Source organism: Podarcis liolepis, assembly GCF_965112155.1.
Source record: "Podarcis liolepis genome assembly, chromosome: 2".
In the NCBI taxonomy this organism is placed as follows: Eukaryota; Metazoa; Chordata; class Lepidosauria; order Squamata; family Lacertidae; genus Podarcis; species Podarcis liolepis.
The window spans coordinates 76,283,336-76,300,800 of NC_139555.1; the positions used below are offsets into that span (position 1 = coordinate 76,283,336).

The window sequence follows — 17,465 nt, forward strand, 5'->3', positions numbered from 1 at the left end:
GTGTATGTAGCTTAGAGATTTGTCTTGGATATTATTAAGCAGGTCATGAATGTTCTTAAATAAAGGAGAAATTACTTCAGGATGGGTAGGGGTTTCTTAAAAGTGAGTTGTTAAAGGCTCAATCCCAAACCATTCCAGAAAGCAAGACAATGGAGAAGCGCATAAAGAAACCAAGGTGGCTTTCTGGGAAACTTTGGTTTTTAAAAAGGGACATACATATGATGAAATGGAAAGATCGGTGAAGCAACAAATACACATGAGTAGCCAAAGCTTGCAGGGAGAGTGGCAGGAGGACTTAAACCAAGAATAGGGTCATTACTTTCAGGGGGTGGAGGAAAAACACCCAAAGCTCTGGTGAACAGTGAGGCAAAGCATATTCCATGCTATTGACACAACTTCCTTTTGTTGGGCGGACGAGCAGGCAGGAACATGTTTCTATAACCTTCAGATAAGAACACTGTCTCTATGACCACACCAAAAAGAGAAGTCATTTTTCACTGGAGCCTGGAAACACAGTTTATTACTGATTTTTAGACACGTATTATCTGTATTGTAGGAGCAGATACTAAATGGAGTATCAGCAGGAATAAAAGTTAAAAGCAGAAACTGTTTATATTTGTAATACATTCACCAACAAAACAGCACTGGGAGGAAATAAGAAAGAAAGAAAAATCAAGCAACAGCTTATAGCCTGCACATGATTGTTAAAAAACAATACTAAGACAAGTCATGTCAGTGCCATATTAGACATCTTCAGTATTTAAATAGCCTACAGTTAAAGTATATCATATTCTCCAAGTATCCTGGAAAATATTTGTATTAAACAATCAAGTATTAAAAGATCAAGTAGTAGTTAACATGTTTAATTTCTTCTCCTTAAGGATGGTAATTTTAATCATTCCATTCATCGCCATTCTCCAAGTCAGATTCTTCAGTATCTGCAAGAAAAGGTTGAGGATAGTAGTGTATTCTATTGAAGCCAATATGAACTGGTGTTCCATTATGTCATTAATTAAAAATATTGGAGATCATTGCAATTTAATAGCATTGTAATTTTAAAGTCATTGTAATGTGATTAATAGCATAACCCTCTGTGGGGTTCAATGGGGCTTACTTTCAGGAAAGTAGGTAATTCTAGCCTTACTTGTCCTGGGAGCAAGCCCCATTCAGCTAGGATTGTGGGGCAAGTTTTGCATGAATGGCTGGGCTGCAAATAACTAAAGGGAGATTAATACGAGCATGACATTGTACATAAGTAATGCAGAAATTACAGCACTGAAAAAATCCTTGTATTGGTTTTGTAAACCTCAGGTTCCTCTGCAAACCTCAGGTTCCCCCAAGGACAGCAGTATCTCTCTCTTGTTTCTCAGTGTCTGTTTCAGCTCAATTTCCTACAGCATTCACCAACTTTCCTATTAAAGGGAGTGATCTTACCATATATAGAAGGCAGTGGAATACATTTTGCCCCTTGCTTCTCAAATGCCTTGTGACTCGAATGTTTTGGCTCCCGAACACCGCTACCTCAGAAGTAAGTGTTCCAATTTGCAAACATTCTTTGGAATCCGAATGTCAGACGCAATTTTCGCAGCTTCAGATTGAGTGCAGGAAGCTCCTGCAGCCAATCGGAAGCCACGCCTTGGTTTCCGAATATTTTCAGAATTCAAACCGACTTCCGGAACAAATTCCGTTCAAGAACCAATGTACAACTGTATTGGAACTGGAGCAGTAGTCAGCGTTCCATCTCATAAAAAATTGAGTAAACAAGTATGACTAACATTGGATGTCACCCATATTTTTGAAACCATCTTTGGGAAACTCCCTTTTTGGGGCTGGGGACAGGGTATAACATTTTTTAGATAAATAAAAACAAGATAGAAGTGTGTACAATGTAACCACATAAAATGTCAGTTACCTACCTAAAGAATTTGTAACCAAGATCAGTGTCCCAAGAGTGTGCAAAGAATAATATAATGTGATCTTTCATTCACAGTTTCTAGTATCAAACAAAAAAGGTTCTTTTGTTTCTTTCTAGTACAGATAATAACTTTTATAATCCCCCCTTTTTTTAAAAGGCAGGTAGTTGTGTAGGACTCTGATTTTGTAATAAAATATTGCTTATTTGATTGAGTAAACATATTAACCTTTTATATCTAGAAGCAATAGTTAAAGGCAGGAAGAGATGCATAACTTTCCCTAGTCCACTGAATGTTCTCTAAAGCTACATTGTCTCATAAAAACATCTGGAAGAGGCCTGGTAAAAGTAGAATTATTCCTTTAAAAAATTTACAAACACCAGGGAGAGATGAGTTTGTGGTTCCTGTTCCTATCCAGCTTTCTAAATATGACATTGCTTGCTAATTGCTGCTACATCATAAATGTCAGCTTCAGCTTCTGTCCTCTGTGATTCCTCACATATGGCTTTCAATCTGTCATAACCATCGTACTTCCCCCCCCCCTCCATTACCATTAGACTTAGAAAATTAAATAGAACGTGACCTCATATGGTGCCACATTTATCCCAGACTTCACCCAATATTTCAGCTGTTTTTAGCAATAGCTTTTTAGGAACAGTTGGAGTTCAATATCCTTGCCATCTTCACACATTTCTAACTGACATAATGAATGAATATTCAACATTTTAAAAGGGAAAGGAAGCACTGGCTTTTCAGAAGCGTATTCACCCAGTTCTTGGGGGATGACTTACTGTACTTTGTTCCAGTGAAAATTATTGAACAGATGCTTGTCCGAAGGAACAATAAAGTAATATAGTTTTAAGTTACATGTTGAAGGGAGAGGGGGTTTCAGGTTATCTACCTGAAAGGTGTATTGCCTTGTGTCTCTTCTGAACAACATCCTTAAGAGCAGCAACTATGTCGTCATCAATGGGAGGCGTTGGATTCTGAGCCACCTGTTTTCAAAGTTCAAAAATGAACAGTGATGTAGCTTTTAGAAGTCAAATCTACTTTGGAACTATCAGCATAACTGATCAGCCATCTGGTTCTTTTTAGAAGTTTTTATTCTGTCAGGATCAAGTAGCTTTGTGTCTGCTCCAAGAAGCAACACAAACATCTAGGCAAATTCATGATTAGGCTGTCAGTGGCTAGTTTGTTTATTTATTGCATTTCTATCCCATTCGTTTTCTCCTAAGGTGGGGGACATGGTTCTTTCCCCCATTTAATCCCCAAAACAACCTGGTGAGGGAGATTAGGCTGAGAGTCACCCAGTGAAGTTCATGGCCAAGTGGGGATTTGAACCCTGGTCTTCCAGGTCTTAGTCCGACCAATCTAACCACTACACCACACTGGCTGTCAAAAGCAGTTGTGATGGCCATAAAGCCTCTAATGCTATGCTTCCATGTACCAGTTACAGGAGTGGGCTCCTCCCTCTCACAATGATTGCAGTGCCACCCACTGCTTCTTTCAACCCCCTTCTCAAAATTTTCCTTCTCCATTAGTACTTCGGGACAAGTCACTGGTCATCTTTGTGCCTTGCTGTATCCAAGCCTAAACGCACATAGCTGCAAAAACCTCACATTCTCTCTCCCCTCTGCCAACTTCCCTCTTTCCCTTCTGTTGTCTCCTAAAATGGAAGCCCTTGGGAGGGCAGGAGAGACCGTGGTCTCTCATTCTTCAACAAGCACCATGTACATAGATGGTACTATATAAAAACATTTCTTCAGATGAGTTTTACCCTTCCAGGATTAATAGTACAAAACTCTCATTTCCAAGCATAATTTCAGCACTTATTTTCCATACTTTCCTAGTTTTCGCTGCCAGCAGATTGAGAAGGATCAAATATTTCCTTGCTATGCTTTGTCTTTCCCACCCATCTTTTACCTTTTGTCTTTCCCATCATCTGCACTCTAGCTTTAAAGCAGTATCACACCACTTTAAACAATCATGGCTTCCCCCAAAGAATGCTGGGTACTGTGGTTCTTTAAGGATGCTGAGAGTTGTTAGATGACCCTTATTCCTACAGAGACCTACAATTCCTAGAGTTCCCTGGGAATACAGTGGTACCTCGGGTTAAGTACTTAATTCGTTCTGGAGGTCCGTTCTTAACCTGAAATTTTTCTTAACCTGAGGCACCACATTAGCTAATGGGGCCTCCCGCTGCCGCTGCACCACCACTGCGCGATTTCTGTTCTCATCCTGAAGCAAAGTTCTTAACCCGAGGCACTATTTTTGGGTTAGAGGAGTCTGTAACCTGAAGCGCCTGTAACTCGAGGTACCACTGTACACATTGGTTGTTAAATCACTCTGAGATGGGGCCTTAATGTCTCAGTGTAAAACAAAAGTATATCTCCATCCATCTTCTTTCTTGCAGCCATGCCATTGAGGAGATATAGTTAGCAAGCCTCCATTTTTAGCTATGTTGGAGAAGGAAGTTTACTACTATACGTCAAAAACTATAAATTGTGCTTCTGCATTTGCACAAGGAGAAATAAGACTATTTAATAAAAGTTCCAGAAGTAGCAGTTTTGTACCTTCAAGTCTCTTTTCCTCCTATCTTCTGCAAGTAGTCTCAAAGGGCCACATAATTTTATACAGAACTTGCAATGAAAGTTATTTTATTCCTCCATAAGCTTAGATCTCTGTTTTATCATACATGGCAATTATGCCTAGGCAATCATCTCCACTTTTATTGCTGTGTTGACTCAGGGGCCTCAGTCTTGTTTAGTATGCATATTTGAATTGTTCCCATTTTCAAGCAGCATAGAGAAAATAGTTGGTTTTAGAAAGGATATCAGAAGAGTACAACAATATGTATGTGGTGGACAGGAAAACAACTTGATTAACAAATAATTTAGAGCAAAGAGATCTATATTACTATGGTCACACTGTATGTGTTCTCTGGACAGCCCAAAGGATTTTAAAGGTGGAAATTGTTTCTCTTCTGAAAGCCCCAGCCCCCAGCCCCATTATCATTGGCCAGTTTTAAATCTGAGTACTTGGACTGCTCTATTTCAGTTTACATTTTATAGTTAAATCTGCAATCTCTTTTCCTTCACTTTGCCGTTGTATTTTTATGCTGCTGTGATTTATATTGTTCATTGCCTCCTTTAAAAAGGTGGAGTGTAAATGCCCACATACATATTTTTCGCTCTATAAGACTCACTTTTCCCCTCCTAAAAAGTAAGGGGAAATGTGTGTGCGTCTTATGGAGCAAATGCAGGCGGAAGGCTCTGCTCAGCAGTCCATTTAAAGAGCCGTGTGGAGCGTGTGTCCGGCTCTTGGGGGCTGCCCTTCTCCCTCTTTGGGGAAAAGCTCCCAAGAGCCGCACACACGCTCCACGTGCTCTTCAAAGGGAGTGTGGCTCTTGGGGGAGCCTTCATCCCACTGCCTGGGAGAGGCTGCGCGCGGCTATCCCATAAGCCAGGACAGCAAGCGGGATCGCTGTGCAGCGATCCCGCTTGCTGTCCTGGCTTCTGGCTTAGCCCCCTGTCCCTTCCCCCACCTCCCAGAAAAGCCCCCAAGAGCCACACTCCCTTTAAAGAGCCACCGGAGTGTGTGTGCGGATCTTTGGGGCTTTTCCCCGAGGAGGGAGAAGGGCAGCCCGTCAGTGACGGGCTGCTCTTCTCTCTCCTCGGGGAAAAGCCTGCAAGCGCCACACACACGCTCCAAGCGGCTCGTGAAAGGGAGCGCTGAGCAGAGCCTGGGATGCATACAGGCTCTGCTCAGCGCTCCCTTTAAATAATATTTTTTCCCTTGCATTCCCCCTCCAAAAACTAGGTGCGTCTTATGGAGAGAAAAATTCGGTATTTGTTTTTATTCCTAAAAGTATGTTATGAATCATCTTCCTGCCCACAAGGCAATCATCAGCAAATACAACAATACAGATAAAAACAGCCAGGCAAAACATAAAAAGAAAAGCCTCAAGAAACGAGCTTAGCACCCTTGCCTACATTAGGTAACATAAGTGAAGATCAGACTAAGGCCTGTGCAGTCTAATATGTTCCCTCTGTGGCCAGTAGGGTAGGCCAAGTGTCCTACTTTACAGAAGGACCATCAGAAGATGCAGTGGTACCTCGGGTTACAGACGCTTCAGGTTACAGACTCCGCTGGGTTAAGAACTTTGCTTTAGGATGAGAACAGAAATCACGCAGTGGCAGTGGGAGGCCCCATTAGCTAAAGTGGTACCTCAGGTTAAGAACAGTTTCAGGTTAAGAACGGACCTCCGGAACGAATTAAGTTCTTAACCCAAGGTGCCACTGTAATTCTCTGTTTCAAGGGCTTTCTAGCCCTAGTTGGTTTAAAGATAAAAAAGCATGAGAAGAGGTATTGAAAGTGCTCATCAACAGCACCTTCACAGAATACCAAGTAGGCACCCTAACCAGTCTTCCCCACTGTGGTAAGATGCATTTCCACTTAAATTGCAGTCATTATCTATAAATTTGCATCAACACAAAGGAAATATCAATATGCAAATCCTTGTCTTTTTCCTGGTGATTCATTTCCTTCTTTTTGGTAACAGGGTGCCTATGGGAATCCTTCAAACTATCCATGAACTCATTGTATTAGATAATTTGCATATATTCTGAATGATTGTCTAGGGCAGATTGTAAAGAGATCCCCCCTCCCCCCCCCCACCTCTGGCAATTGTAGTCTGTTATTTATGAATTAAATTGCCAAACAGCTTTTTTTTTTAACAGGGCACATGATATAAAACCACCATGCCCACATAAAGCATTCTCTGAATCAGAAAGCAAGGACCAATCCAAAAAATTATTTTCTACTTTCCACAAGATGAAGTTGATCACATCCATGCGACTTAAGTCAGCCCCACTAAATCTGATTTTTAAAAGATGGCCAGCCACACAGCAAGGACTGTCAATGTTTGGAGACTTTTAGACACATTATACTTAAAGTTACAACATAAAATTTAGAGATATGCAGGGTTTGAATATTTATTGCTACATAATGTTAATTCCATATTTTTTCCCTCTCTAAACAAGTTTCAGTCATAATTAAAATAATTTGTTAGACAAATCGGCCAGAGGGGCTTTTATTTATTGAATTTGCAAAGTGTTCTAATGTTCCAAGACTTCTAAGAAACAACAATCCATTTTTAGTCAGCTCCCAACAGCTGAAGACTAGCAAATTAGAAACAAAGCTTTGTCTCTTAGATGAGAGCTGCCATCACCCCAGGCGTTTTATCTAGCAAGATGCATGAACTCAATCTGCTTTCTTCTTGGCTTCAAGAAAGCAGCTGAGGTAATTAGCCTGTCACTGGGACTTAGGACTGATTTTTATTTTATTTTTAACATAAGAGATTAGAATAAGCCTCCAGTTATTAAGGTCCTTTTGCTTGTGTAACCAGAGCTTGTGCAAGTGCAGAATTCACGTTATATAGCTGGCTTGCACTTGCCTCACTTCCTGAAGGCAACTGAAGACAGCTTACTATAAGCACCCTGAGGATTTCTTGTTTCAGCTTGCATGCATTTAGAAGAGCTCGTCAGCAATGTCAGGTACAAACACAGCAAATTCAGGTCATCTATGGCAGAGCTGGGCAACCCATACCCCCAACTGTCCCAATTTGACTGAGACACCCTGGAATTACAGAAGCCATCCTGGCTTCTGATTGGTTCCTGAAATGTCCCGTGCTCTCACCTTGCACCTGTGCACCTCCTCCTCGTCACTTGGCCCAAATGGCGCTAAGCTTTCAAAAGTACGCTGTGAGCCTGGCTCCTTCTGCTTAACAGGCTTTGCTGAAGCTATTAACATAAAGTTGTCAAACTAGTCTCTTTGTCAAGTTTATGGCTTTAGCCAAGTCTACTCTACAGAATCTGTTCTATGGTCTTTTTCTACAGAACTAGCTCATTGTTCTGCTAATCTGCACACTGGTTCACAGCCATCTTCCATAATCCGCTGTGGAGATGGGTGAAGCTATGGCAGTGTGGCCTGCATCAGATTGGTGTGGTACCACTGCTAGTTTACCTTGTAACATTCTATTTCATGGTATCACAGTCCTAGTCCTGGTCCAAAAGTCTGAATAAGTATACAGTATTCACTTACCATAGCAACAGCTATATTTATCTAATGGGATACACTGAATTCTCCAGTGGCACCCTAACCTCACATATAAGAACAACGGTTCCAACACTGTGGTATTGTTGGCCTAATGCAGCTCCTACATTGTACAGTACCCATGTACATTTGGAACAAGGCCCTGTACAGTGGAACAAGCTGTGCATTTTCCCTCCTTCTCTCAAAATGAGACAAGGTTCATTCCCAATCACATCTTACTACTCATAACATCTTTCCACCCACCTGCTGATGCCATTAAGTTAAACAAAACAAAATGGAGAGAGTTATACCACCCACTTAGGCAGGCCAAAGTTCAGCGTCTCCCATCTTCTAGGTCAGGCATCCCTAAACTTGGCCCTCCAGCTGTTTTGGGACTACAACTCCCATCATCAGTCTTAAGCATATGGGGCGCCGGGGTGCAAAGATCTGCCCAGCACCCCCACCCCGGCTTGACTTGGATGGAGCAGCCACAGCCAGGCACCTCGCACACCACAGCTTCTCTCCGCCCCAGCTGGCAGCCTCTTTCTGCTACGGAGGAGCTGTGCGCATGCAGCCCAGGTGAGAATAAGGGTGGAGGGTGGAGCTGGCCGGCCACCTCAGTGCCTTGCAGCAGAAGAGCCCGCAGCGCTCCGACGGGCTCTTCCCCAGACTTCAACTCTCAGGCCCCAGACTTTCGGCCTGGCACCCCTGAGAGCCCAGCTCCTGGGTGCCCCGCACGCCTTGGGCCAACGGTTAAGACGGCCCTGATCCCTAGCTAACAGGACCAGTGGTCAGGGATGATGGGAACTGTAGTCCCAAAACAGCTGGAGGGTCGAGTTTGGGGATGCCTGTTCTAGGTAATCCCCAGCTTCCAAACAGAGCACAGAGATAAGAAGCATTACCTCCGAGATATGGCAAACAGGTTTATTAAGTGAATGCTTATTATGTGCTCACCATTTTGGCTTGGTTTTTAGACTTAAAAGTTCACTAGAAAATTAGCTGAAGACATAGGCACAAAGCTTGCATTTTGAGAAGTGTTGTTTTAAAAGCCAACTCAGGGGATGGGGAGGAGATTAACAGGAACGCTTAAGCTATTATCAGATAACCGGTGCAGTATTGAAATAAAAGATACTTGCTGGTTTCAGTTGTGTCCCTTTTCTGATCCGACTCATTAGAATGTTGCGGGTGAAAGGAGTTAGTCGGTTGTCACTCTTTGACTTTTTCAGCTGCACGTCCTTCAAATTTTGGATCAAACTGTGTTGAGATACCATTTTGGAAGGAGACATGACAACTGCAGGGAGATCAACATAATGAGACGACTCATCTGATTTTGATATGGAGCTAGGTGCTGCTAGTACATCCTTAAATCTATCCTTCACTCCTAAACTACGGGAGTCTTGTTTATTGTTTGGGCTGCAAGTGCAATCCAGCTCCGTGGGCATTGCAGGATAAAGCAGAGGATGGTCAAGGGGTTTTTTCAATAAGCCTGCAGAAAGACAGGTGTGAAACAGGTAACTGTGTAGCTATTCAGCTCCTCAGCCAATTCAATTAAAGTTTTCAACACAGCTGTTTTCTTCCAAAGCCCCACCAAGTTAAGCAAGAAAGCAAAGTCCCAAGTAAAGCAAGATTTAAAAAAAAATTACCAAGAGCAATATTGAATTTGATTGTTGATGTCCATGTACGAAGCTACTGTTACTTACATCCCAAACACAGATTTCTTTATTTTTACAGTTTCCAAATCCACATATGGATTCAGGGCTATGCACGTAAAAATGCAAATATCCACATGCAAAAATTAAAACCAACTTTATGCAATCTAAAAGGGTGCTTGCTTATGAATTGGTCAAGGTAGTTAGAACAGCTTGAAAGGTTTATTCTATTATACCAGTTCTGTGAGATCTGCAGGAATTGCCCGTTAGTTGCTGGTTACTTCTAAAGCCCTGGATGGTTTGGGACCTGCTTTCTCATCTGATTCCTCAGCACCCCAAAGCATGCATGGTGGTATCATGGGCCCATGTTACCAGGGCTGAATCTAGACACCTCAAAGAAGTGTTTCAGTTAAATGCGTTGTAAATTTAAAAAGGGAAAACAGGTAGAGGAAAACGGGACTCCACAGCGCCATCTGGTGGCACAATGTTCTATAGCATACACAACGCATATATACCGTAAATTGCTTTTCCAATCTAGCCGAGTCCCAGGTGGGATGGGGCGGGAATGGCAGGATCCCTCGAAGGGGGAGGAAGAGGCCCCAGAGATAGCGAGGCAGAGGCAGTTTGAACAGTGATCTGGATGAGGGTCCCATCCTGCGGCCCTAGGACATCCCAGTAGGGAAGGGGAAGTCGGACTCCACCATGCCTCTGAGGAACAAGGTTCCCACAGTAGCCAGGGAGCCACCCTGCCAATCCATGGAACTAGCCAGATTGGAGATGGAGAGAGAGTCAGAGGGTTGGACTAGAGTGCTCTTCACTCAAGATGTGCCATCATCAGTGCAAGCGTGAACAGATACAGCCCTCAGTTGCAAGCATAGTCTTTTCACCTGGGATGGGTATGGCACAAATAACAAGCCCCACCAAGCACCAATAAAAGCAAAGGATGAAAGACAGGACAGGTGGTGGCTAGGGCCTTTTCTGTAGAACAGTCCCACCCTGGTGTTCACTTTTTGAAAACAAGACAGGGACTATTACGGTAAGCCTTTAAACAAACATCTTTAGAAACTATCAATGGTACAAGGGGGCAGGGAAAGCTGTCTACCCAGAGTTTCACACAGCACAGTCACTAGCCAACTGGTGGCTGCCATACTTGTGCAACCACATTCCATACTGCGTTTGTATGCAGCAAGGCAGCCAGTGACTATACCAATACATCTGACCGCTTGAATAAATGTTTACATAACATTAATACAGAAAAATGTTTTCACTACCTACACAGGTGCTCAAGTGCAATACCTGTCGCCTTTGCCTCTTTCAATACTGCTTCTACACCCCCACATTTCTCAATTACTTCCAAAATCTTCTTTGATGTTCTCCTGTCCTTCAGGTGGTCCTGCGTTATGCCAGCCTTAGCAAAGATCATCTTTAGTTCAGGATCTAAGCTGGTCTGCAAGACAAGGTACAATTGTAAAACTGAGCAGCATGTTTCTTAATCATGAACCCCCCAATACTTCCCATTTAGAAACGGTTAGGACTGAGTTGTAAAGCATGTCAAATTCAAAACGATTTTCCTGTGTTTTTTTTAATGTGGCCTCTCATTCACTAATCCTGTAAACTAGTTCATTCGTCTTGCTAGGGAACCTGGAAACTAGTTGGAGGTGCTGAGTATTGAAAGAGATCATTAAGTGTCTCTTACTTAACCAAGTCCCATCATTATTTGAGGAAAACCATAAGCAAACCATAAGGGGCAAATAAACAGAGCTTTGCTGTAGACAAGGTTCTTCAACTGTGTCCAAAAAAGAGAGAGGATGTAACGGCTACAGAGCTTTGAAAACAGGGCTCACCACCAGCCTGTGACACATTTGGAATTTTGAAGAAGTGCAATGGGCACCAGTCAGAAAATGACATAACATTAAAAGGCTGCCTCAACTTAAAAGGGCATAAACATAAAATGATATAGACATGCTCTATTCAGCGGAAAAGAAAGCATCAGTCAGCAGTGCACCAACAGTGAGAAGGTCTTTGCATCTCACCTCTGTTGGGGAAGGAAGAAAAAGTACGGTAGATGTCTAGGCTTTGTATTTACTGAAAAGTGGGTCTATTTAAGGGAATGTATCTGAAGCAGGAAAGACCAGGCAACAAATAACAACAACAACAATTTATTATAATATTATTTATACCCCGCCCATCTGGCAACTAAGAAGAGCAAACAGTCTCTCGTGCCTTGTGATTTTGGAGATGGCTGTTTACCAAGACATTTTGCAGGAGACATAGGAGGCAATGGTGGGCAAACTGCTGTGTACAAGGCACCACTTTGGAGACCCCTGCCTTTGAAGAAAAGGACCTTTCTTTGCATGCATACTTGTTCACAAAAAAGCTTGCATAAGGGTAAGGCTCAAACAAGTTAGAATGTCATGCTCACATCATGAGGGAAAGCTCGTTTTTTGTAGCAACCATTTTAAAAAGGAGAGGAAAAGAGGAAGCATTGATAGTTGAGCAAGCAATAACCCACAGCAGTTACTTACAGCAAAACCAGTTTGGGGACTCCATCCAATGTGACAGAGATGTCTAAAAGACAGATTAGCATTTTTAGCAGATATCACTGAAGACTTGGATTGTCAAAGCAAGTGTATCAAAGCAAGCATGTTAGTTAGAATACTGTAGTAGAAACTTAGGGCTTTCTGTCACCCAGGTCAAAGACCTAGTTTGGCACACACACCCCAGATGCATGTTTGTGTACATACACAAACACACACCTCAACACATTTATTTGTAAAGGGCATAAAAAATAAGCAATATTTTATTTGAATACAAAGAAATCCTAAGTAGTATTATGACTATGACCAAAGGGAAGATGAGCATCCCTTCCAGTAAAAGCAAATTGTTTGTCAAAAGTAGAACTTCCATGTGCAGCTTGTCTATCTGAGGTCAGGTTTTGAACTGGATTTATTTGGTCACAGGATCATTAAAAGACTGCATTTTCATAAGATCCGCTAAGAGGCTGTCTCTGAGGCTTTTTGCCACCCATCCCCCTTCTTGGTTCTGTGCAAACCCTTTCAAGGAGCTTTGTCCTGTAAATTTACTCCCAAGTAAGCTTCAACAAGATTCCTTTCCAGCTCTGACCAACTGCTGTTATTTATTTTATTAATACTGGTAAATTTACCAACTTCTCACATGGAGGCTTATTCTAACAACATGCCTCTCAACAAACAATAGCCAGGAGCTTAAGAGACTACAGCAGATTGCATAAAAACAAAAAAAAATCCTCTTCTTATAGGCAGTTAATGATTCAGGTAAGCAACACTCTTCCCCAGGTCAGCAACTAAGTTCCCCATCTTAGTTGAGAACCAGTTGATGCAGCTAGTTCCGTATACCTCTACATGAGAAGCAACCCAAGTTAAGATGCAATATGACACTAAGGCAGGGATGATCATGGGACAAGAACTAGTCAGACCTGCCTCCTGTGCCTTTAACACCAACTTCATTGGGGTGTGGGGAGGGGACTTCAGTTTTACAGTATCTGCTCATGTCTGCAGATCAAGCAACTGTTAAAGGCATAGCAGAAAGTTACAGCCTCAAAGCTGCTCCTTTAGCACTATGTGGACTCTGCCAACAGTTGCCTGGAATCCACATTAGCTGACCTGAAGCACCAGCCATGCAATACCCCTTCTGTTAGAGAAGAAATTAGACTGTATAATGATTAGCGAATACTCTGAATAGTCAGCAGTATGATGCTGAATTTTAAAAAAATTATTTATTTATACTTTTATACTTCTCTTCCACCTTTTTCTGCAAGGAGCTCATCTAATCTCCCCTTTCTCATCTAATCCCCCACAACAACCCTGTGAGGTAAGTTGAGCTGAGAGGCGGTGGCTGGCCTGAGGTCACCCAGTGAGCTTCATGGCTGAGTGGGGATTTAAACCCTGGTCTCTCAGGTCCTTGTATAATAATACCTTTATTATCAATGTACAACCTGTGTACAATGAAATTCAACAGATTGAAGTCCCTTATGGGAAGCCCAAAAGCTGAGCTCAAGTACAACAGCTCTATCCTCACTTCTGATTCCCAACAGTTGTATTCACAGTGGTGGAGGAAGGGGAGTGGGGGGGGGGAGCGCACCACCCCCAGGACATGTGCCCACCTGCTCTCTGCCCCCCAGGGCCGGAGCATGAAGCTCCACCACTGTGTATTTGAAGCTATACTGCCTAGATTCACAACTAGTACGTGTGAAAGAATCTGCCACCAAAGCAATTTTCTTTCATTCATTACAACCTGAAAAACCTGAATGCAGTGCTTTCCAGTTCACACAGTTCAGTTCAGTTCAGTGATGTGCATGCAGGCAGGAATCCAACTTAAGCTACTTGATTTTAACTTACTTGAAGTTACTGGGGCCACCAATATAGTCTTTGCTTAGCTTATGCCTTCTGGGTTTTCCTTTCCAATTTGTTATCTCACGCAGTGTTTGAGAAACACAACGTGAAGGAGATGAGACCCTACAGTTTGGTGATCTTGTGGTTGGATGATGAGGCTCAGATAATGGACAAGTTGCCTCAGCTACAGGAGCTGCAAGACAAACAGAAATTTCTGTTAAATTAACAATAGTTTTCTTTCTCAGTTTGGGCTAGTTTCAACATAGGGTTAGTAGTTACAATAACTTCTTGAATCTCGTCCCTAAATTTTCTTCCCCTTAAGATTATTATAAGGTTCAGTCAAGTCATTCTAGGCCACTAGAGCTTTCTGTATCTCTAATAATAGCAAGAGCTACATTATATTAGTATTTTTAAAAGTCGCTTAGCAATGAGTCAGAGATTAATCCTTCCAACATTTGAAAAGCAGTTTTCTTTCTTCTTCTCTCCCATTTAAATTGAACTGGAGGCTCTGTTTGCTAAGAATAGCTTTGAATATTTTAATTAAATCATTTGACCAAGGCACTCAAACATTGTTATAGGCAAATAAGTTTTATTAAAAGCTAGAGGTTTTTATTCATTCAATATAATAAAAATAAGAACAGAATTAAACCAAGTGTGGGTAGCATGCATATAAAGAGAAAACACACATATAAAGAGAAAATATATAGCCTAAAGTCTCACAGTCCCCAATTCCCGCAGCCAATATTTTTTTAAAAATATAGAACTTACCAATAACAACAATGCTTTTAAACAATGTCATTTTCTCACAATGCAAAGTATACTGTGCCCCACTACTTTTGGGAGAACAGCTCATGAAAGAGTTTATATAAGAAGGTAAGCAATTAATATATATGTAATTGTACTGCTTTCACATCATCTGTGTCTATTGATTGATAAAGGAACAGTACTGCTAAAGAGTCTGCAGTTGGTGGTTAACACTGCTACAGCCTAATTAGAGCTGAGTAGTTTCAGAACTGAGAACTTGGGTCCTCAGCATGGCTCTAATCCTGCATATACAACCAGATAGGCTTGTGGAGATTCCAACTGAAAAAATCTTACACTGATGACTAGTATTTAGTGTAACATGTTTTCTTGAATACAGTGTTAGGCTTTCTAAACTGATGCTGCCTCCCAGAATAACCCTAAATAGTCTGGGAGTGAAATCTGATACATGTCTGCTCATAACTAAGCCCCACTGAATCCAATGTATCTCACGCTCAGAAAAGGGTTATGGAATGGCAGCTGGATGGTTTCTCTGTATCCTGTGCAGTCATGGAGCAATTCTCAACATAGCCATGGGAACTGGCCCTCGATATGAATTCATGACCCTCTTTCACAGCACATTCTGAAATTGGTGAGGTTTGCGATGGACAGCTGGAGTCTAAGCATGATCCAAGGCTGATACACACTGTGCACAACAGACATGTACTTCAGATGTCTGCCATGCAGATCTTACAGCTGTAACTTTTTGAGGGAGTGCCTTCTGTAAACCCTCCAGGCAAGACAATGTTACCTGCAAATGTGCAGGCATCTATCCATCCTTCAAAAGTAAAACTTTTCTTCAGATGAGGTTTATACAGTGAACTCATGGGAAGCATGTCTTCTGCTCAAAGGATGGCAATACTGCTTAAAATATTTGTTCCGCTATCAAACTGCAGGCCAGGATAATTTTAGATTCCAAGTTTGGGGCGTGTCGTCCAGAAAAAACATGCTAAACTTATTTTCCTGGCTGCGACACACTTAAGGCAATTCAGGATCGACTCTGAGGGTCAGCCAGGCAAATAATTGCTCATGCAAGTTCTATACTCACATGGGCAGTGAAATGTATATCCAGTTTCATACACATTTCCCCATAATGTGTGCATTTTTGTATACTTCTTTGGTTGTAGAATTGCAGTGCAAAATTCAGAGAAGTGCACATTTTGACAAGTAGCTCCATTATTAGGGAGGAGGAGGAGGAGGAGGAGAAGAGGAGGAGGAGGAGGAGTCTGGATTTGATATCCCGCTTTATCACTACCCAGAGGAGTCTCAAAGCGGCTAACATTCTCCTTTCGCTTCCTCCCCCACAGTTTGCATAAAAAAAACAACTGAACTGAATTTCTATCCACCCCAGTCCTGTTCTGTGGAAGAGAGAATTTCAGCAGGTGTGGTTACCTTTGCTGAAATTCTCTCTTCTACACAACCTTGAAAAGTGCAGGATTCCAGTCTTCCTTTTTTGCCCAGGCCATCCTACTCCTGAGCAATGTATCTGAAAACAAATCAGGAAACATGAGCTTAAATTTTCTTCTGTAAACTAAACAGTCAATAGCTGATTTCCCCCACAGTCCACAGAAAAGGTTTGACCATGTTAGTTGGAACTTACTCTCTAATCAATGTGCATAAGTCTAAAAGTATAACTGAGTAACTTTCAGCCTCAAAGTATGCTGCAGACAAACGCAAGCCTCACTATGCAATCCTAAACATGTTCATTCAAAATTAAGTCATTTATTTATTGCACTTCCATGCTATCTTTTTCGCCAAGGAGCTCAAGGTGGCATACATGGTTCTCCCCCTTATAATTTAATGCTCTATTAAATTCAGTTAGACTTATTCCCTCGCCAGAATGTTTAGGATTGAAGCCTGTGCCATATTAAGTACACCTATTACAGAAGCTAGCACTGTCTGTCCAGTGCCTCTTGAGATAGATCAGGAGTGGTGAAATTTGGATTAAATCTCAACTGAACCTCTTGACAAGTTGTTGGGTAAGTTTCAATTTTTCAGCTTCAGTTCACTGTCTGCAACAACGCTCTTCTGAGATTGAGAAATGTGAATATTATAAAGCTCTTTGCATAGTTAAAATTTGTTTCAATAGTAATATGCAGTGGTACCTCTGGTTAAGAACTTAATTCGTTCTGGAGGTCCGTTCTTAACCTGAAACTGTTCTTAACCTGAGATACCACTTTAGCTAATGGGGCCTCCTGCTGCCGCCGCACAATTTCTGTTCTCATCTTGAAGCAAAGTTCTTAACCCAAGGTACTATTTCTGGGTTAGCGGAGTCTGTAACCTGAAGCGTTTGTAACCTGAAGCGTATGTAACCAGAGGTACCACTGTAATCTACTACAGAATAATAAAGTGGGTTGTCTCAGCCAGCTTCTTGCCTGTTTTTGTTTTGTTTTTAGTGTTGCCATTCTTGTCTGTGGAGGAAATGCTTTCCTTTCCCTATTTAACAACAACAAAAAGAGTATATAGATCTCTTTTTGTTGTTGATGTGGTTGTGCTAGTTTTCTGTTTAACTTCAACCTACTAGATGCTGGTTTTATACTTTGTAGCCTTTGCTTCTCCTTTCCTTCAGTTTTGTCTCTATGTCTCTACTCCGATATACACAGTAGAAATCTCACATCACGATGGGCAGAGAACAAGCA

General features: G+C 41.8%; 1 protein-coding gene across 1 annotated transcript; it reads right to left on the bottom strand.

The window, feature by feature from the left end:
• Positions 1–509: 509 nt before the first annotated feature.
• On the bottom strand, positions 510–17,465 carry LOC310700102 (uncharacterized protein). Its single transcript, XM_083489039.1, has 7 exons — positions 14,794–17,465; positions 14,032–14,218; positions 12,181–12,223; positions 10,952–11,102; positions 9,143–9,492; positions 2,815–2,908; positions 510–938 (listed from the first exon to the last, which is right to left on the bottom strand). The coding sequence occupies exons 1-7, from the start codon at positions 14,876–14,878 to the stop codon at positions 892–894; spliced, it is 957 nt and encodes a 318-aa protein (XP_083345165.1). The 5' UTR covers positions 14,879–17,465; the 3' UTR covers positions 510–891.

Coding starts and splice junctions, on each gene's coding strand:
- LOC310700102 (XM_083489039.1), bottom strand. CDS start 14,878: ATGAGCTGTTCTCCCAAAAGTAGTGGGGCACAGTATACTTTGCATTGT. Junction 14,219..14,793: donor TAAAAGCATTGTTGTTATTG/GTAAGTTCTATA, acceptor TTTGTCTTGCAG/CTCCTGTAGCTGAGGCAACT. Junction 939..2,814: donor CAAGGCAATACACCTTTCAG/GTAGATAACCTG, acceptor CTTTTCTTGCAG/ATACTGAAGAATCTGACTTG.